At 35.8% G+C, this 22,841-nt stretch overlaps 1 protein-coding gene across 6 annotated transcripts in view; it reads right to left on the reverse strand.

Moving 5' to 3' along the window:
• PCDH7 (protocadherin 7) overlaps positions 1–22,841 on the reverse strand; it is a 509,564-nt gene that overhangs the window by 481,262 nt on the left and 5,461 nt on the right. Inside the window, exon 2 of one of the 6 annotated variants that reach the window (XM_072406353.1) lies at positions 11,173–11,234. The exons of the other annotated variants lie outside the window; for them this stretch is intronic. Within the exon in view, the coding sequence (XP_072262454.1) occupies positions 11,217–11,234 (18 nt within the window). The 3' untranslated portion in view covers positions 11,173–11,216. The remainder of the gene's footprint in view (positions 1–11,172; positions 11,235–22,841) is intronic. 6 annotated transcript variants of the gene reach the window in all.

The following is a 22,841-nucleotide window of genomic DNA, read 5'->3' on the forward strand; positions in this document are numbered from 1 at the left end:
GCCAAATGATGATTTTATTAGTATTTGAATGGAGTTTAGTTTTCCCTACTGTGACAAGTCAGAAAAGTTTGGGGTATGGTAGAGATAGAAATATGAATTTAATAAAGTGGAATTATGAATATCATGATTATTACCACAATATGTTTTGCTGGCCCAAGTCTTTCTTTCAACACATTTTTAAATCTGTTGATCCTGAGAGTAGATCTGTATTTTTATGGGTTTGATCAGATTTATGGTAAACCCAAGGCAAAATCTACTTCCAGCTGATCATAATTAACCAATTTTCTTCCCATTGATTGGTTAAACAAAGTGTTGGTAAATCCTAATCAAACGTGTTGTGTAAACATGAACCAGAATTCTGATCATGATTTGTAGAGCAGAATACCATTAATATGTGTGCAGTGTTTTGGGTATTCAGATCAAAACTGTCAGAAGATCCCGGCCGTGTGTACCCCCCTTAGACTACTCTGTCCATGGGGTGACAATGCTACCATGCAATTTCACGGGAACAAACAGTGCTATCACTCTTAAAAAAAAAAAAAAATTGGATTGCTGGCAGGATCAATAGGTAGTGATACTTTGTTACACGGATAATAAAAAAAAAAAAAAACTTATGTGTTGGTGTTAGAAGAGAATGCATTAATATGTATTAATCAAATGTAATAATCAAATATTTATTTTTTTTATATTCCCTATAGGTTTATTAAAAATCATATTTGTCCTAGGGTTAAAAAAAAGGGGGGTAATTTACATGAATGCAAACTTCCTATTTTATAACATAACAGTATAAGATCAGTAACAGTGATCAGCAATGAAGCATCTATGTCTAAATAATGCAAGTTTATCCCTTTCATATTTATGATTACTACAAGACAAAGCACGGATCATAAGCCAACCACAAAAGCATATAAATAATGAACTGTCCATCTATGAAACAGTTTAACACAGGTTATCAATAATTCATTCCTGTGCAAACTTTTATCTTTTAATGTTTTGGAAAAGGCTTTATTATGCTTGTGTTTTTTTCTTTCTTTTTTTATTGAAAAGGATGTGTTTATTTTCACACTGTGGTGTAGAGATGCTTTACTTTATTACATCTGTCTGCTGCCTCCACACCCTAATAAATAATGTAATGCTGAGCTTAACACAAGGCAGATAAAGCTTGTGATAGTCAAAAGCCTATAGAAAAAAAGGAAAATGTATAGGACATGTGTATCAAACTAAGCTCATCCTTCACTTTCTTGATCTTTCTTTATATGGTTTGGGAAACAATGATTTGAATAATGCATTTTTTTATAGGATTGGATTAACTCAAAGCTGATATTTTATTCTTTTATCTTTTAGAAAGTTAGGTGATAAAATATTGAACCGCAATCCCTAGCTCGATAAATGGCTATGTTTCCTATACGTAATGGCGGAACATTCAACAACTAAAATTTTCCACATGGATGGATGAAGGGTACAGCTGTTCTTTAGGGGTGGGTAGACATTACACACACATCAATGGTGGAAGATTATGGAATTCATGACATGTTGTTAGATGTTCATCCACTGTGTATGAGTAACATTGGAGGCAATATAAAAAAACACTGCCTGGCCAAAAAAATTTACAAGCCTAAGGGGAAAGAAGGCAGTGTTATAATCGGAGGTTGCTTCACTCTGTCTGGTCTAGGTTTACCAATGACACATTGCCCAAAAATGAGGTCACCTGACTACCTAAATATACAGAATGACCAAGTTTTTTCACTAATGGATTTTTTTCTGTTTTCTTGATGGCACAAGTATTCTCCAAAATGACAGTACCTGAATTAAACAGGCTCAAAATTAAAAGGTGTGATCTAGGGAGCATGATGCATAATTTTCACCCATTGACAGTCTTTGGGGTATGCTGGAGAAGACTACACACTAGTCCAAATTTCACATCATCAATTCGGGATCTCAAAAAAATGGTGACTATGCTTATGCAATGTCACAACAGTGAATTCTAAAAGATGTCCAATTAAATATTAGAGTGTGTGCTTTTTGGCCAGGTAGTGAATAAAACATCAGCAGGTGCACTAATGCCAGACCAACACACAGATATCAGCTTTGAAAAAAAAATGACCAAAAAAAATGAAAAGTTGTAACTCACAGCCAGTAAAAAGCTGAACTAAAGTGGACCCATACCCAAGTTCTGGCTTGAATGCAGGACCATTTAAAAACTTGGCAAAACTGTGCTTCCATCATGTGCCAGTCACCTGTTGCTTCCAATTTCCACAGGTCAGGGAGAGGACTGCTCTGTTTAAGTCAACAGCATGGACTGCCTTATTATTATTATTATTTTAAATAGGATTTATATAGCGCCAACATATTATGCAGCGCTGTGCATTAAATAGGTATTGCATATGATAGAAAAATACAGAGTGACACGGGAGAAGGAAAAGACCCTGCCTTATCAACTAATCAGTGCTGACTATGTTGGGACTATGGTATTGCCACCATGTAACCCTATAAAGGGTCTTGACAGCCATTATTTTGTGCAGGTCACATTATTTTACTGTGATTAACAAAGGTTTAGGCTGTGAATGGCTGCTATGGGTTGAAGTATGCTTTGTACCAATCTATTAAAACATGGATATGTAAAGTCTTCACAATATGGGAACATCTTGCGCACCTTGTAATTTATATAAGAGTGTTTTATGGACCTGTACTTCTCTAACATGAATATTATGCAGCCCACTAGTACACTAAATGCAACTTCATGCAGATTTATTTAACAAAATTTGTTTTAATGTTTCATCTAACATCATCAGGCCTATGGTATAGTAATTGGAAGTACAAAAGGCCTTCTGTTAGAGTAAACGATGAATTAAAATATGAAAAGGTGGCAATACACCATATCAAAATAAACTGTGCGCCTACTCTGATGATCTAACGGTTGTCTGAAGGTCAACAGCTCTCTTATGCAAACCTCTGATGTTCTACAAATCGGAGAATCATCTGACATGCGGGACTTGTCTGGGTGTGAGCAGAAAGGTAAACAGAGGAACACAAAGGGCAGAAGAACAAAGGTTTTTTTTTCTAACACATGTAACTATCATCATTACGGTTACAAAGATTCTATTTAACATGTAAGCTTTGTTCATTATTGTGTTCTTAGCCCTTTTCTTTTTAGGCTTAAAAATACAAAGCAGAGAAAATGGGGCAATGGGTGGAGGTAAAGGTTGAAAAGAAAACTAAATAAATCAACAGATACAAGTGTGTGTCTTATGTTGGTTTACATCAAAACAATGCTACGGCCCTGTTTGCTGCTCCTTTTGATACGAATCCCCTATCCCTCCCTTCATTAGGGCCTGAGAGGTAAATGTGCATCATATACACACATACCACCTTAACATAAGGAAAGCTTTGTAGCTTGAACTGACTTTCAAATTGTGACATTAGCATTTGTAAAGAACTGGTAAGAACTAGGTTACTTAAACCAGTAGGTTTGAAAAGAATCAACCACAAAGGAGATAATGCAAGAATTCGAATATTCAGTCTTAAAGAAAACCTGTAAGTAACCTAAGGGTACTAAACAAGCTTTGCCAATACCTGTATATCTTTAGATAGCTACCTGAGTTTCTTTTTTTTTTTCAGTTTTTTTTATAGTGTCAATAGCTTGACTGCTTCCTCCTATGATCTGCCTGTTCCTATTCACCCATTACCTATGACGGATGGTTCTATTGTCCAATAAAAGCAGGTAAAGGTGGAAGTAGGCAGGCTATTGTTAAAAATAATGTATCATAATGGTCTAATGTTAGGGTTCCCATAGTGCTAGAGTAGTCAGTGTTCATTTTGCTTTTTTAAGGGAGAGGAATTCCAATCACCCTTTTCTCTTCCTTACTAATGTCCCATACAGACCTAAGACAAATATATCTTTTGTAATTGTTTCCAGTGGCAGGGGAGCAAAAAGGCGCTCTACACACCGCCGTGTTCTGTTCTAGGTTGGAGGAGGGTACGAGCAAGTGGCACCTTGCTGTGGTCGTTCCTGCTCACTCATTCATTGATCTGCCAGGGTGGACTGATAAGCAATGTTGGGGGCTGCTGTACACATGGGAAACGACTACTACTGTTCATCTCGGGTGACAATAATCCAGCATGTGCATGAATATTTACTGTGTTGTGATCTGAATAAGAAGTAAAGTAATTCTCCCCCATAAGGACATTTTTGCTTAGTAGAGCGAGTAAGGATTAGAACCTCTGCTAATGTATACTACTATCTGTGCTTCCATGGGGAGGATACCCCTATTATCTAGTGGCTTGATAATCCCCATAAACACAGACAGCAATATACATGGCAAAGGTTTTAACCCTTTCCCGTTCTACCCGTAAAGTAAAAAGTTGGTAAGAGAATAAATTAATATGATTAGAATGATGCAGACTTACTAAATGATTTAAATATATCCTATTATTAACCTTTGCATAGTTTGAGGATCCTAACTGGCCATAAAAGTATCAAAACCTTGCAACTAAAACAAAATACTGTAAATAACTACACGGCTCTGTTTTTTCACTCTGTAATGCACACTCAGAAGTTGTACGATTTTAAACATTATCAACGTTAATGCAGGTGTTTTTCTAATAAACCCAGAGGGACTTCATGTTCACACATGTACATGTGCACCCTACACCAGAATGCATGAACAGTTATAAAATTTAAGACTGTATATCTAATAAAATATAAATATAAATATTCAAATTCTTGCATATGCCTTGGTATTTGGCCACACTTGCTTTATATAAGCACACACAACATTACAAGGTGCATATGAGTGGATAAAAAAGTGTTGATTGCAATGGTGGAAGCCAATAATCCATCAGACTACTATTCTGGGGCTTGGAGGAATAATTAGATCCCTTCCACCACTTTTTTAAACTTTGGTTTCCAAAACATGGGACTGCTCGCTAACAATCTGAATTTTTTGGCTTGATATAACTTTAACATGTTGAATCTATAAAAAGTTCTAAAGTTTATCTTTACTGATGTCACAATGTGATCATCCTCATAATTGCTTTATGTGACATATGAAGCTTGGAATCCTCACACATTAAACTAGGTGAATATCCACCTAAACTATCCAATTGTGTAAATACAAAAAGTAAACAGGAGTTGGCTTTTCACATGATTGGATAATTGAAGTGAAAATTTACAGAATTTATTCAGCTTCAGTGGCCCAGTACAGACCATGGGTCATGGGTGCACCCTACAAACGTGGCCAATATATTTTCTTTCATTAACTTGCATGTCAGTTTAACATTTATAACCTTCTGCTGTGATGACTGAATCTATTGCATGACCGCATTTCAAAAATATAAAAAGGAATTATGTTGAAAAAGAATGACTGAGGCGCCTATTTCTAGCCTTTCGGTAATAATATTACATGTGCACAATTAAATTTCAGGCTATGAAAATATATAGTTATATTTAAAATGGGTTCGGCTCATTTCTATTAATTTTCGTTTAATGAATATAAAAAAGATGGTTAATAAGAAAATGATGTGGCCTTGAGGAATTTTACAATGAAGAAATGTGCTAGATGAGACCACAAGTTAGCTGGGCCTATACACTGTGCCAAAATAGAGCGGCTTTTGTTTAAACGTTTGATCTTCACACTGAATTGTAAGTGATCTTATCCTCTAAGGGAAAAAAAGGAATATGAGCAGCCATGGCTATAGTAGAGCCCAAACAGCTTTAGCTGAGAATTTTCTTTTATCCGTTTATGACTTGCTGGAATAGCAGGGGAGGGAATCAAAAAGACTTCCACAGAGAGAGGACATATAATGAAAAAGTAAATCATCCCTCTGAAAATTAGTGAGGCATGCATGAGAAATGGTTAAGAGCAACTCCGATCTTTTGTTCCATCTGATAACATTGGGACAGGGGAGTCTAGTTGGTGGAATTACACAGACTGGTATGCGGGGATGTCACTGACACCTCTATCCACATTCTTCCCACACTGTAGTGTTTGTAGCAAATTGCAAAGCAAATCCACAGTAAATGAATAGCAAAGCAATTAGAGTAAAAACCAGAGCTTGTCTTTTTAAGTGAGTCTATCAATACAATGCTTCCTTTTACTCTAATTATAATATTATTTTTCTGTTATATTTCTATACTTCTTTCTTTCTCTCTATGTCTCTTCTCTTTTACCAGTTTCTGTTGTCAGGCTTTCTTCCTCTCAATCCCCCTTTCTCGTACATTCTTACTTCTTTCCCCTCTCTTCCTTTTTCTTCCCCCTTTTTTTTGTGGTCTGGTTCTCTATTACTCCTAATCTCCTTTCTTTACTTTACTTTTCTCAGTTCTCCAACTTCCTTCCTTCCTCTTAATTTTTCTGTCTCCATCTTACATTTTCTCTTTATTTCCACATTTTTTGTTGCCTTTTATCCCCCTTCTTTCTTCATTGTTCTTGTATACCTTTCTGCCTGTTGTTATCTTATTCGCCCCCATTTTATCTTTTTTTCTATATTTTCATATTCCCATAATTCCTTCCAATATTTTTATCCATTTATTTCCTTTCCCTCACTTGTCCTACAGACCCTCTATTTGGTCTCTTGCTTTTTAATACTAGTATTAAATATTAATTTATAATAATATTCCACTCTCTATCCTTATTCATTTAATTTCATATTCTCTTTTTATTTCCACTTTCTCTGTTAATCTTCCTTTACCATATTTCTTCTTTTTAATGTTCCCTTTTCCCTGATGCACTCTTTTCTTTTCTCTCGCCCTTTTTTTTCCTTTATTTTGCTCCTTTATTCTACTTCTTTATAGTCCTTTCTCTACCATTATACTTTCCTCTTTTCTTTCAATCTTACTTTTTCATCTCCCTTTGTATTTGCCCCTTCTCTGTTTTCATTTCTTTCTCTCTGTTGTTTTTTTCCTTCTTCCTATTCTCCTTTCATTCTATTTTTCCTTTTCTTTACTGTTGTTCTGTTTTTGTATACTCCCACCCCCCTACTCTCTTCTTCATTTGTTTCTGTTGTACTTTCTTCTTTTCCTTTTTTTCTCCAATGCTATATTTTCTTCTCTTCCCTTTGCTCTTCTATTCTTTGCTGTTGCACATCCTTCCTTGTTATAATTCTCCATCCTCCTTCTTACTCTTTTTACTTCCCCTTTTCACTGTTGTTGAACATCCTTCCACTCTTTCTTTATTTCCCAGTTTTTATTATATCTATTGTTTGGGGTCCTTCTATGTTTTCGTACTTTCTTTTGCCATCACTCCTTCATTACTTTATTTCTACCTCCTATTTCCTTCCATTTCCCCTTAGTCTTTCATCATTCTCCCCTATCGTCTTTGTATGCCGGTCTTCTTCTTTTTCTCCTCCTCTCTCACAGATTTTAAAAGGTGCACATTACATCACTAATAGCTATTAATAATAGTTCTCTACAAATTTGATTCCAATAAAAACATGTGAAAAGATGAAAAGCTATAGGAAAAAAAAAATAGCAGGGAGAGAGAGAGAGACAGAAGTGTTTGCTGTGATGATCTGAGAATCACCTTACCAGTAAAAAGTTGACAAGAGCACCAAATTGCTCATCAAGTGGTATAAATTGCCGCTATTATCCCTACATGAGTACTGGCACTGTAGGGGAATCTAAAGTCAATCGACTTGCAGGATAGAATAACAGGGAGGGTGTATTGCTAAAAGACCAAGTATGTATGCACAGACAGAGTTTTTTTTTTTTGTAATATGTTCAAGTAACATCACAATTGTTCATTCAGTTAGTTTGAATTGTATTTTCACATTTTACTTATGTCTATGTAATCATAATAATGTGAACGTCTTTAACGCATTTTTTAAAGCTGAACCCCAGACAGAAGAAAAAATCCCTGTTATGTATTTATTTTAAAAAAATCTCCTATCAGCTTCAATGCTGTGCTCAGAAGTGTGTTTCTGATGTATCATAATGTGCAGGGAGGTCCAGAACCAAGCAGTGCTTCTGCCTATTTGGATGCAAGACTAGCTAAACAGAACCTAAAGGCTTTGGATGGGTGCAACATTTTGCACCCTATATAGGAATAATTCATAATATAAAACAAATACACACAGTGCTGAAAATGAAGTGCATGTAAAGCAATGTGAATGTACTGATAGTCTAAGAAAAATGTGAATCTGGAAGGGACTATGATAGGTGTGAACTGCGTTCCAGTTTTTCCTTAGGGCAGAAAACACTTTAAAGATTATGAAATGTCAGCTCTCAGATTACAGCAGTACAGACATGTTATACATCAGACATACAAGAAATGTTCAAAAGCTATCTTAATAAATAGCTTCTTTTCTAGTGATTTCCAAAGTATTCTTGTATATTTTTGAAAGTTTTGTGTACAGCAGGATTGGTTAAACTCTATATCAGGCTATTTTTTGCTGCCTGCACCCCATAGGGTTATTTCCTTTCACTTTATTTCACAAGGACACCACGGGAAATAGAGGAAATCTCTCCAAAGTTAAAAAAATATCCTTTTTGTGGGTGGGTTTTTCCTCACATGTTGTTCTCCCTGATAATAACATCAAATGATGAGTTTTCCAAATCTTCTGCCTTAGTGATAATGGGCACCAGGACATGAAGATATAAATAAATATGGACAGCCATAAAGGTTTAACATTTTCTACCAAGGGAGGATATGGGGAGGTGCAGACCAGACCTGGCTCCAAGGCAGTTCTGCATAGGGGCCCATTGTTGGCTATGTCTGCCACTGTTCCCTACTTCATCCAAAACTTTGCCTTTAAATACACTTTAGGTTTAGGTCAGTTGGGGACAGACTAAAGCAATTCCAGATAAGTTACTAACAAGCGAGTGTATCCCTCCACCATGACAGTTATCCTATAACACTTCTCTTTCTTCCTGCTTTACAAATTGGACTATTATTTTCCTTGCATTGGTATTTATGGAAATCTATAGCACACACTCGTTTTTAAACTGTGATCTGGTAATAACGTACTGTAGTCATGTTTCAGTTATCAGAGTGAAAATCTCAAAGGCCTAATTAAAAACTAAGGCTCTTACTACGGGCACGATTTATCATCCCATAACTGACACTTACACAACTCGGAACCTTTATTGGCTGCTAGCGGTATTTATCAGTGTGTCTACCGGCAAACTTTCCAATGTACAGTGACACAAAACATAATGAATGATCACCACAATGTTTTATCTGTAGATGCTGAACACTGATTAACAGGGGCCACATAAAACCAGCGTAGAGCTTATAAAACATGCTCATAATGAACATTTTGAGAGTATAAAGGAAAGCGTAGAAAAATGATATGCATGAAAAGAGCATTGTAGCCTGCTAATAAATATAGTTTTCTTTTTATTTTATTTACTGTTGCTTTTTTATTTAAATTACTTGGAAATTGTTTGGATTTACATGTTCTCCTCAAAGGTCTTGAGATACTAGGCGCCAATACCCCAATACAGTGCACATATTTTCATGTGTTATGTTCTGCCAGGCATTTTGTTCATTTTTAATGGAATGTCAACACATCTCTATGCACAAAGTGGTGCTCCATTTTTCATATCATTACGCCACATTGCATACCTGTCTGTTGTGGTGAGCTACGGGGCATGTGTGTTGTGTTGAAGAGGGCAGTTTATGTGTGTTGAAGTGCCGTTGCCATAGATTGGCAACCTCCCACAACACAAATATACAGTACACTGTTGTGCCTTATTGTATTGTCTTTTGGGATGTGATGAGCGTTTCAGGGAAACACTGGACAATAAATGGTTTGATATCGGAATGCCAACCTAATAGAGTCATTTCACCACCGATCAGATCCAAGGCAGTCTTAAAGAATGAACACTGACTGGTGGTCATGGAGGAAAGACTTTGGGTATGCAAATCGGGAATTCACCAGTACTATAATTTAGGACAGAGTCCACTATATCACTTTGTTCCTGGTAGACTCTACCTAGTACTCACCTGCCAAATGTAAGGACTGATGAACGGAATAAATTCCCTTCCCTTTTATAGCATGCTATACTAAAATTTGGCTTTGCTGAAAAACAAACAGCGTAGGTTCATGTGTACAATCCCCAACAGCAGAGTGCTCCATACCATGCTTCACCTATTGGAGGGAGCTATAAGGGTTTTAGTGTTCTTCCCACCCATTTTTAGCTGGGTGCATCTCCCAACACAATACAGGGGCTACCACCCACCTACAGTGTATTTCCATTGAGCTTGAAAAACTTTCTGTGTTGAACACTAGGTTTAATTATATGATGAATGAATATAAAGCTCTGTACCATAAGTGAATATTGTCAATCGAGGAATCTTGCTCCAGTGTAAGACACTGCACCCTGTAACACTAGTGGTTTGTTTTCAGCAAAGCTGAATTTTAGTTTAGCATGCCATAGACGGGAGAAGATGGATCTCTAAGATAATGGGAGCACCAGGTAGAGTCTAAAAGGAGCAACAGGCTTTGTCCTAAATTATCTTGCATAGTGCTGGTAAATTCCAGTATTGGAAAATTTCTAGAAAAAAATATTTCCAGTGGTGTATAAATATACAGGCTGATAAAAGACAAATAAAGCAAAGGTAGAGCCACTGCTTATACCAACCAATCGCATTACTCATTTAATTTAAAGGTTAAAACCTAATTGGTTGCAGGTGCCCTGCCTTTGCTCCAGGTTTTTTATGTTATTTGTTTGGTATTATGTTATAATATATTTCAACAGTTTATATGAGAAAGGAAAAAAAAAACATCATGTAAAACAGCCAGATCAATAAAAGCAATAGGAATATGTTTTTTTTTTAGAAATAATATCTATTTGGCATCATAAATAATACAGAAAATTGTAAAAGAAAGGACAAAAGGTTATATATATAGATATATATGAATACACACTAAAGCGATATTGACAGAAGCGAAAATAGATTCTATTGCTACTGTGGTTACAATCTCAGGCCGAACATTAAAAGAGAAGATGTTTGCATATGAGCTTACAATAAGCCGCTAGAGACTTGAGGTGTTCAGACTATAGAAGAGCGTTTCATTAGGTAGCTCTGAATGCTAATAATGTATATCAGTGCCCCAGCTGGCCAACATGCAGGAAAAAATATATATATTATATATGGATATATATATATATGGAGGAGTTTAGGACAGAGACATTCACTTATGCTGAATAAACACTGGACTAAAATTACATACCAATTTATGCACTTGATCCAGGTGATATGGCTCGTATGAAGAAATCAAAACAAAAAATGTGACTGGAAAAGAAAATGTTCAGAGTAAAAATATGAACAAAGCATAAATGGAAATGAATGAATAAATAAATAAAAATATAAACGTATGTTAGGCAATGGTAAAACTATTCTAATTATAATGAGGTCCTAGTTAAAGCTGAACTCCAGACATGCATAAAAGAAACAGAACAATACACATTTATTAATATTTAAACATTACATGCATTTTTTTTAATTTGCGAGAAATTGCGGGAAATTAATTTTGTAGGGCAGAGCTGAGACTGGAGAAGGGAGAAGCAGCACAGTCAGCTGTGCTGAAGGGCTCATTGTAAAAAGCAGAGCGACAGAAAGATGTCATAATTGTGCTGCTTCCCCTTTCACTCTCAAGTCACAGGCCTCCGAAGGTTGTACTAAAAAGAAAATTAGGTAATATAGTATAAAATAGTATATAAGTAAATGGCAGGGAACAAGTTCTCATATATGTATCTGGAGTTCAGTTTTACAAGTGAAAAATGCGAAAAACATAAATAGGCAAATAAATAAAATATATGTGCAGTGATAGTGACACTTTTATATGATGGACTTCTAAATGTGTAAAAATATGAACACATAAATGAAATTGAATGAATGAATGATATAAATAAATAAAGGAATAAAGTTATGCAGGGAAGCGGTGAAACTCTTGTAGCTATGACTGAACCCTGGTCGGGACACAAGTGCATTAACTCCGAATAATATTCCCCACCCCTGAGGTACGGGTAGGAGGCTCTCTAATATTTCAAAGTTTCTAGTATTGGCCTAATTCTTTACTACAGGATATTGCAGAAGCATGAAATGTCCACAGCCCCCACCTTCCCCTTGGCGCCCACAGCAGAAAACTTATTCTACCAAAGTGAAATGTATTTATAATAAGGAAAGTGTAGAATAGTATGTTCACTATACTATTATATTAGAACATTTCACTAGTAATAAGGTTTAGGATAACAATCATTTTGCTATGCAATCACAAAGTAGGTTCCGTTTTCTTTTCAGCTTACTTCCATCTTTTTAAAATACAAGCTTGCAGCTGCTATATCTTTCTCGCCTTCCTGCCTTTACTTACTTTTTTTGCTAAGTGGTATTTCATATCCCTTCATTGTCTGTAACATTACTGTCTTGATTGTAATTATACCCAGATGGTTAGTGAAGAAGCATCTCACAATATGCACACGTACTACGAACAAAAACGCATGCTACGACACTAAACGCCTGCAAATTATGAAACGCGGCCAGATAAACTTTGACACAATGATAATGTTAAAATGTGAACAATTTATCATGGAAATGATGGAATACATTTCCTGGGCTTAATTTCATGACTTTATCCTACGTACAAAAATGCAAGAGAAAGCTATGACTGTAATTTATTTCCTGTTTCATTATTTGGCTTGTTAGAACTAGAAATCATCTTTGAATGTGGTGTAATGGATTGGGCTATCTTGTAACTTCACCAGTCACTACATTCAAGTCTAAGTAGAGCCAAAACTTTTTTTGTAGTTTCATAAAGAGCAGGGAAGAGTTTAAACTTTTGGCTGGTTATGTTTTGCTGTCCCATTGGAAAGATTTCCAATACTTCTGCGTAATGCAACAGCAAGTGAGCAAATTCTCTTTATAGGTAGTCACAGAAACAGGTAGAAATAATAAACCCAATCAATTTGACATTACTATTAACTACTAGAGATTACTACATTTACTAGTTTAGGGTGCTTGGTTCCAAGTCAAGAAAGTCAGGCTCTTAGGCAAGACTTTACAAGTTTGCAGGCAGTGTGATGAATCTATCATCAGAAAACACTGGCTAGGCATCTGAGGATCTTCTCCAAGATTCTCAAGTGTCTAGTCTAACATTACAAATTACCCAAATTCACACATTGATAAATCTTTCATGCAGTATTCAGGTCTACAACATTCAAACATCCTTTTTACTCTACTGCATAGACGTGCAACTCAAAAAGGTCCAACTTCTCTACTAGATCAATCAGGTTATTCATAATGTGATGGCTACGACACTACAATATAGAGAAAGGTACCTGCCACGACAAACAACCTAAATAACCAATTAAAAAAAAGAACTAAAAGACCATAAATGTCAGAGCCCTTTTCTACTTATGGGAGTCATAAAGCAAAATCAACCTAAAAGGAGTTCAAAGGATCAGAATCACCTCCAAAGTAACAAGAAGAATCTAAAACTTAATGTAGCTGAAGGTATTGGCCTATCAACACAGGGGGTCTTTATGAACGAGTGGCTTTATAAAGACCCACATAGAGTTGGATGGAGAGATTTGTTAAATGATAGGAACCACAACCACCAACCTATTTATTTAGTATCTATCTTGATATTCTTAAGTTGTCCTCTTCCTCCACTGCAGATGCATCAGCATTGGGAAGTAATTATGACAACACCAAAAATACATATACCTTTTCTTGTACCCTAAATTACTTTTTATTCTGATGTGATAAAAAATCCTGTACTAGTAATCTAGTGTGTGGAAACTTTTAAGAAAAGCTTACTGATTGCCATTAACATCTACCTTCTATGGTAACCTTGTCTATTCTAACTCACGGAGAATGTCTCCAATGTTTTAATCATTTCCAGTTGTCCCAAACGTTATTCCCCTGAGGCAGTTAATGCACAACATACAAACAAAAGGAAACTAAATCCAAAAAAAAACATATTAAATATATTAAATAAAAGAACAGAAGGGCACAATATCGTTCACAAAGGCAATTAGTTAATGTAGGTGTACGATAAGATCACAGGATATGAAAACCTTATCAATACGAGACAATATATTATCTCTGTCCAACATGTTCTTGATTAGATTTTGTGTGGGAACAGAAAAGGCACATTTAAAAGAAAAGACAAGGAAAAACAGCTACATGAATTTGCAATTACAAGTACAATCTCTAACATAAATCTGTGTATTAAATATATATATCATGAAAGTTTACATTGTGTTCCCTATGCATCCAACCACACTAATGCCCTAATAATTTATCATTATTGTTCTCTGACATACAATGGTTTTCATAGTGAACTAGTATATACTGTAATATGCAGATAGCAGATATCAGTGGTCGTGCCACTATAGGTGAAACCTGTCCCTGCAGCTTGTCACTGTAGGTCATCCATGTAATGGAAATGGACAAAATACATTTTCATTAAATTCAAAAAAGGAAAATATTGAATCAGCTTACGTATAGGATCTGTATAATTTGGGTTAGCCTTACACAAGATGTGATGGTTGGGTGAAGAAAAGGCTTATTATTAAATCACCAAACATTCTTGAATCACTCAAGCCTACATGAAAATGTCAATGAAGATGGTAAGATGACAGAAGACATGGAGAGCAAAACCAACAGTAATTTAAATGTAACAGTGGCAATGGCCAGTTCTCCGGAGAACGAAAGGTTGACGTTTCCTCTACTAACCTATGGACATGACAATTCCAGGTGGAACTTTAAATGTGTCAGTGAAAAAGATTGAGAGCAACCCTGCCCAGAGAGGGTTTACATGGACCTATTTATGCCACATTTGTGCTTGCATTGGAACGCCCATGCTTTTTAATGCATCTCAACACACAAAAAATAGATTGCAATTATACTTTGGTGCAAATACCAATGAATTGCAACACAACATAACACATATATACAGTGTGCCAGCATACATAACCATTGTTTTGTATTGTGTGTTTTCATGGGCTTTCTAGTATGAACATGTCCTTAGTGTTTATCCTTTCACCCATTCAACCATCCATCAAACAACTGACACTTATGAAGAACAACCAGTTACACCTCAAAAGTGACGTGACCAAAACAAAAATATTTGCTCAAAGTAACACAGTATTGTGCTTGTAAAGCAATTTACAAAATAATAAATCTTATTTGCACTGGTTACATTTACTACATTACTTACAGTCAAAGCACTAAGAGTATTATTAAAATAATAAAAGCTGACACCACATTTCTTATAAAAAATCCACGGAAGGCTAATTACATAACAGTCACCATCCCAGTGCCCGGGGCACAGGGAAATCCTTCTTTATGGTTAGATTTTGACATACAATACAATTAGGTATTAACCAACACAAAGTGCTTTATGCCCAAACAATGTTCTGTCTAATGCATGGAACAAGCAGTTAAAAGCACACACCCTGCAGCCTGTACCAGAAACATTTATTGGGGAGAGAATTGTCTGGAAACTCTTTTAGGTGATGATAGCTGTACAAACGTGTGTGCTTTTATCACTTTACCTGCATTGAGATCTTGTGAACTGTGAAGCACACTGCAGAACTAGCTGTTTTAACTTGTTATCTCAACACATGGCCTTCTCAATGACACCATTATTCTGTTTGGATTGTCAGAGAGAATACGTAAATGGTTCATAGTGATTTACTGACTGCCCAGGCACTTGTATGTAACATATTACATACAAGGACACACCCATGCTGACATATAAATGCACAAGAAAAAGTATGCATGCAAAAATATCATACATTCCTATAAAGTCAGAAAACAAGCAGTGAATTATTGAAATTTTCACTTCTGTATTTGTGTTTTAGAAGTGGAAAGAGAAAAGACAAATGTGAGGTTGCTGCATGCTACAATACTGTTCAGCCTTCTGTATCTTTTTAGATACAATAAAAATGTCAGGACAGAATTAATAAACACTATTTAGTATATCTCTGAAATATATCCCATTTCCAACTTCAACTACAAAAAAATACTGAAAATGGTTTTGTTGAAGTGAAATCTCATGCATCATTACTGTCTGCTTCTTCACAGACTTTTGCATATCCATCCACCACACTCTGTTCCTCTCCATGTGATTTTTTTTTCTATTCCAGCAAAATGATGCTGTTGTCTTGACTTCCAAGGGCCATCTCAAACACTATGTGCAGGGAAAGAGCACCTGGAAGATGTAATTTTGTGTCAGGGATCATAGGAATGAGCACAAAGCGGCTGCTTCCACAAGAATTTTTATAAGCTAATGATGTTACATGATGTAAAAACTGTTTCTTACTACAGAAATATTGTAAAATTGGGACATGTTCTAGATGGAAAGAGGAATGTCAAGGTAACTGCAGGTAAAATCTGTAATTCACAATCTTATTAAAACAAAGTGATGTAATCCCCAACAAACTAAGGGTTCCAAAAAAAAAATGTAAATGAAATGCTTGTTTAAAATTTCATATAATAAGTAAGAAATGCTACAAACTGTACCAATGGACCAAAATGATATTTATGATGGGGAGTCCTGAACATCGTTGCAATAGTGCTAAATCTAAAAGGGCATTTATATTTTCACATACCTAGACTTTAGACAGCGGTACAATGATTCTAATGATTCATCTGTAGAATGATTGTAATATAAGTGTGCCCTCTTTATACCCTGGAGGTTTTACTCTGGGATTAATAGCCATCACCAGGGAAAAGCCATTCCAACCAATTGATTTGACCCCAAAGACCGGTCAGCCTCGGCCTCCTGCAAAGGTCTATAAGGGGCTGTCCATATGACATATGATCATTTACCAGTTATGAAATGCAAGAAAAACCTCTAGCTTTAAATTAGTTCTAGTCAGAGCTAACACATTTACAAAGTAAAAAAAAAGCTGCAAAAGTCTAATTAAGTGCTTGTAATTATGTTGTTAAAAAGTAAATGTTAAATCAATCTATGGTGACCCATAAACTCCAAACGCTGACAGATCAAAATGTTCAAATTACATATATTTCTTGACGACAATACATTTCCTAGGGTGGATTACAACAAGATAAATATATCTTTACAGTGGTTCGTAGCCAGTGGTTTGCTAAATGCACTCTTCAGCCAGAAAGATAAAAACAGACCCAAACATCCTAACTTTAGACCTTAGCAAATCCACAATTATAAGGTGTTTAGCCACCCATGTTGTAGGAAAGTAATTCTCAAATCAAAACTGTATACAACAATGTGACCATTCTACTTGTATCTGTCTCTAGAAGTCAGAAACCATACCTAACTACTTCTAACTATGATATCAAAGCACTTTATATATATACAAATAAAGAAGCCGATAGAATGATAATGTCTATATGACATACATACAGATTGAAAGTTGTTACAATAATGTAACATATTATTAATATAATCACCTAAATAGTATTGAGCTAAATTTCTCAGTAGTAGACCATACGGTAACCTTTATCTAGTGTTAGTTTAATGCCCATACAGTAGACTATAAAAACTTCCTATATACATGACTCAAGCAGGCTAACACACAAAGCTAAGATTCAAAAGTAAATGTTGTACCTAACTGCAACCAATAATCTTCACTTCACTAATTTTTAGGGTGCTGCTTGGCTTTAGGTTTCTGCACAGGTCAGATATTATTAACAAATACATCGATATCCCCAGACCCTTTAAGCCGGGCATACCACCCGGCACATTTCACTAACCACTCGGTTGTTTTTGGGTTGTTACTGAAAACTTGGTTCACAATACAGGGGCCATCATATGCCTACTGCTTCTTCCCTCTAACCTTAGAAAAAATTTGTGAAGATAACTGAAATATTGACAGATGCAGGACATGGGCAGCACAATGGCTCAGAGGTTAGCACTCTGGCCTTTGATGTGCTAGGTCCCAGGTTTGAGTTTCAGCCAGGACACCATCAGCATGGAGTTATCCCTGTGTTTGCATGGGTTTCCCCCGGGTAATCCGATTTCCTCCCACATTTCAAAAACATGCAGTTAGGTTAATTGGATCCCCCAAAATTGGCCAGTCTGTATTAATGACATATGACTATGGTAGGGATATTAGAGTGTGAGCTCCTTTGAGGGACAGCTAGTGACATGACAAGAGACTTTGTAAAGTGCTGTGTAATATGTCGGCACTATATCAATACTGTGTAATAATAATGTAGCTACCCCTTAGCAAATCATGAGTAGTAAGAACCTGAATGTTAATAACAAATGATCTTGCTTTTATCACCTATCACAACTCTTGCAATCTATTTTTTAAATACATTATGCACGTAAGAAAAGTATGCCCAGCTGCACAGAGAAACTAGAAATGGTCATTTATGAAGATAAAGACCTAACCAACACTTTAAAGTTATACAAGTAAAAAAAAATCACCAATTCAATCAACTATGCATGAGTCATAAAAATCAATAAATGTATTTCAGTGCAGGTGGTACAAGTACAACAGGACCAAAAAGAGCTAGCTTTTACTGAGCTGTCACTGAATCTGGCTTATTATATTATCTGTGGATGACTATACAAGGCCAAGTCTGTAAGTGATGTGAATTTGAGCTCATCAAAAAGTCTCTGAAATTTGGTGATGGTATTTTACCATAAGGAAGAATTATTGCACTGCACTAAAGTTATTTTTTTACCATACTGGGGAGACAATTGCTGCAGGTTTTAGAGGGGCAGGTTCATTGTCTATACCCAATCTTAGTATTGTGAAATAAAGACATCTCAGAAATCCATACATATATTCAATATAAACCGAGCTTTTTAAATGCAATTTAGCTTCCACTGAAAATGCAAAAACTGCACTTTTTCCTATGAAAATATAAGGGGAGTTTTCATTCCCTCTCCCCAGCATCCCCTAGCTGAGCTCTACTTCTATGTCATTAAGAAGAGAAGCTTGCTTTAGCTTAGTAAGCTGTGATGTCAATCAGTGTGATATATTGTAAGAGAAGGACAGACACAATATTTTAGGGTGTCCTTACTACTTATTACATTTTTTTAGCAAAAAAGAGAAAAAGTGTCCTATTTCATTCTAAAAGCAAATTATACTCCATTTGTATTTAGATCTACATAAGAAAAATATCATATATAAATATATATATAAATTCATGTTATTGTCTGATTCTGCTTTGCCGCAAAACAAGGTAGCCTAAAGACTAACAGAATCATGTTTTATGGGGTATAAATTGGAACACGGCTGAATTTATGAAGTAGCACTGCACCCAATATAAAACATGCCCTGATCACTTCTTACACGTGCATCTGTTTTTATCCATACAAACTGCCCAGGTACAATATTAGAGAAGTCTGCAGGAAGAGTTAGGTGACTGCAAGACACTGGGTAGAAAAAAACAAAGAAGTTTACATCCTTTGATAAATAGAAGACAATCAGTGTTGCACTAAACTGGTGCCTGACTGTTGGTGAATAGTTTGATAAATCTCTCCCACTACATTTTCCCTTGATATTCTACTATACCAGGATATGAGAGACAAACATGCTGTGAAATTCCATGGAACATTAGGGGCATGAAGAAATCTATTAATAAAACTGTGTAGTTTTCTAGAAAGTAAAAAGGCTAAAACTCCCATCAAGCTACACTGGTGGCACAAGGCGGGCCGACCCTCTCCGTCTCAGCTGTGCATTATACTCCAACTAACCCTGATGAGAAAGAAGCACTCCCCATGGGACTCGGTTCATTAGTGCTCCCTGTTCATGTAACCGAATAATAATCAGGGTCACGCACACAAAAAGCAATGTAAAAGTCAACAAATTGAATTTTAAGAGTTACATATCTCCCTTGCATGTGTCTCTGTCATGACTGTTTTCCCTTTGGTCCAATTAAAGGTTAGAGGTTGCAATGTGTTATTGGACCAGGATGAATGCAACCTGCAAACATTAGCACATTCAAGTCAAAACAGATATATTGGTGTGCTGAGAATATGATGGTATTCCTCTGTGCATGGAAACTGGAGAAAAGAATCACACAACTGTTGCCTATAGCATTTCCAGTCTTCACTTTTTTCATCTTGGTTGGAGAACTAACACTACCATCTGTTGGGGAGCTATATACAACAACCGTGTTTTAATCTAGCTTTAGTCACTTGAATAGCCAGTATGAGGACTGCACAGACTTCAGCAGTGTACTAATGTAGAACTCACCGCTGTTGTATTAGAAAATAAGTAATATTGATTTTGCTGACATTTAAAAGTAGTAGGGAACTTTCATACTCATCAAAAAACTGCACAACCAATACCACCATATAGCTGATCACTAATATACAGAATACTGTGTGACTGCTCGAGCAGTTTATCATAATGCAACTTCTACCAATACTCAAGTCATAATATTCATTGCTTGTAATATATATATATATATGTATATTCATGTTTGTGTGCAGTTATACATGTTTGAGTGCTATGGCATCTGTTGACATGAAATCTTACTATCTTGTTTCAGCTGGCATATTCTTTTACAAATGTTTGTCAAACCGTCTGTGATAGACCATTTTGTAAATGGAAACGATTTCCCTGACCTCTCGTATTGTGGTCAATAAGATGTATCACTTACTTAGTCTAATTAAACTAATGGCACAAGGTATCAGCTTCCACTGCTACCACGCAGGTCAAGGCCCTCCCCGATGCATGCATACATGTGCCTATTAATTTAGCTTGTGTGCCTCTGTATCCAATATGCATGGGAAGTGCTGACACAGCCATTATTAGCTGGACATAAGCAGAAACTACATGAGCAATGGATTCTGTATAAATCATTGTCCTATTTTCTCTAGACTTCTGTTCCCTCTGATTTCTGATCTATGTGTTTGTGTGCTCATATATACATAATAAGTAGAAGCTCCAGCATGTCCTACTTGCTGACAGTCATGCTGGGGCTTGTAGTTTCTTTATAGCAAAAGTATCCAGGCGTTCCAAGAAAAAGCATAAGCACAGTGTTTCATTTTCTCTAGACCTATGTACCCCTTTGATCCTTGTGTATATATATATATATACATATATATATATATATATATATATATATATATATAATAAAGTAGCCTATCATTTAGTCATGCTAGGACTTATAGTCCTTTATCAGTAAGAATACACAGCCTATCCCAAAGCTAGTATACAAGCACAAGCTTTCCTATTATTTTATAGCACTGTGCGCTTTACAAAACACCAAACGTAAGTCAAAGATGAAATATGAGACTTCATAGCAGGGAACCAAATTTTTCAATTCCATTTCCCATACTGTTCTAGAAAAAGCTGATTAGCTGTTAAAGGCAAAACATAGACCGGACGTGACTAATACTTTCATCACAATTTACGATCAAATCTTTCTAGGCTACTTGTGAATGAAAATTTTATTCCACTGAACTAAGTTTACCTATAAGTAATATAGTCTGTTTGTGATACCCCACTGCCACCAATTGGACTGAACCCTTTAATGAATAATTTGATTGGTCACTATGCTGCAGTTCCTATTTAAGTGACAACTCCAATGCCCTATCATAATAAGAACTAGTGTATCTGGGCTTTTCAAAAGTCTGGCATCAGTTTCTTTTTATTCTTCCATACAAGTCAGTGTGAATGCATGGCAGACATGGTAAATGGATTACTAAAGCATCCAAGTTTACACTAAATCTCATTGTTATATCAGGTGCTAAAAGCAAAATTTATTTAAGGCAATAAGAAAAAAGAAACTGTTAGTTCAGGATCTTTTTCTTCCCATATTTTCCCCTATTAATAAAGATGAAAAGATAACCCTGCTAATAGGAATCCCACGCATTCGCACATCAATTAGATGTAATTAGAATGATATACAACTAGTTACTTTCAAAAATAAACATTGTTGCTAAAAAGCTACAAAGTTTCATGTGACATACTGCTAGACTTCAGAGGAGTCTATACAAACACATTAAATCAAATGCTCTATGTGCAGCCAATGTCAAGGAAATACATTGAATAGAACACTAAAAACAAATATAGCTTGTTACCAAATGGAATCAGTGTTGCTTAGAATTTGGTGCAATGCTGATACACTTGAAACATTGTTTTTATACAATGATTGTTTTGTTTGCTCTTTGGAAAAATAAACATTACAATATACATAACAATATTGTGTAGTGTTTAGTCTACAAATACAATGCAACACAAAACAAAAAGCAAAGAACAGTAACCGACAGCCATTATTATGGAATCCGATAGGTCCAGGGTTACAGAACTTTGTGTCTCTTGGGGTTGCTTTAATAAATAAGCCTCAATATATGACTTGTCTGTGCCATAGTCGCTGACTTACCATCACAAGCCATTATAGCTGTGTAAGGAAATGTCAGTGACACAATTCTGGTTACTGTTTTGCCTCATTGCTACAGCAGACAAATGCAGCATACCAAATGTGCCTTTGTCTGCCTGTTGGCAGATATAAAAACAAATGTCTAGCCTAGCAGAAACTACTTGGGGGTGAAAGAGCAGACTTTCAGGACAATCATATAAAATCAGATTCTGCCAAGAAAAACATGACATCAGCAGACATAAACCCATGCAGTGCTACAAACACTGTAATAGACTCCAACAGGCTGATTTAATAAGGCAGGGCAAAGAGCACAAATAATGCGCAAAATACAGTACCCAATAGCAGCCACTGCCAATTCAGTTTAATGTTATCTGATTGCTGAAATATAAGTTCTGATGCACTTTTTTAAAAAAATGTGATTTGTTAATCTTGACATGTAAGATGAAGAAGAATGTGCCTAGGTCAGCAATCAATAAAAAGTCAGCTTTCATAGTTCAGGCTGTTTTATTGAAATATTTGGAATATTTTATTAAAATATTTGATTGGCTGCTGTGAGCTTCTTATAAC

This window comes from Pyxicephalus adspersus, chromosome 3 (assembly GCF_032062135.1).
Source record: "Pyxicephalus adspersus chromosome 3, UCB_Pads_2.0, whole genome shotgun sequence".
NCBI lineage: Eukaryota > Metazoa > Chordata > Amphibia > Anura > Pyxicephalidae > Pyxicephalus > Pyxicephalus adspersus.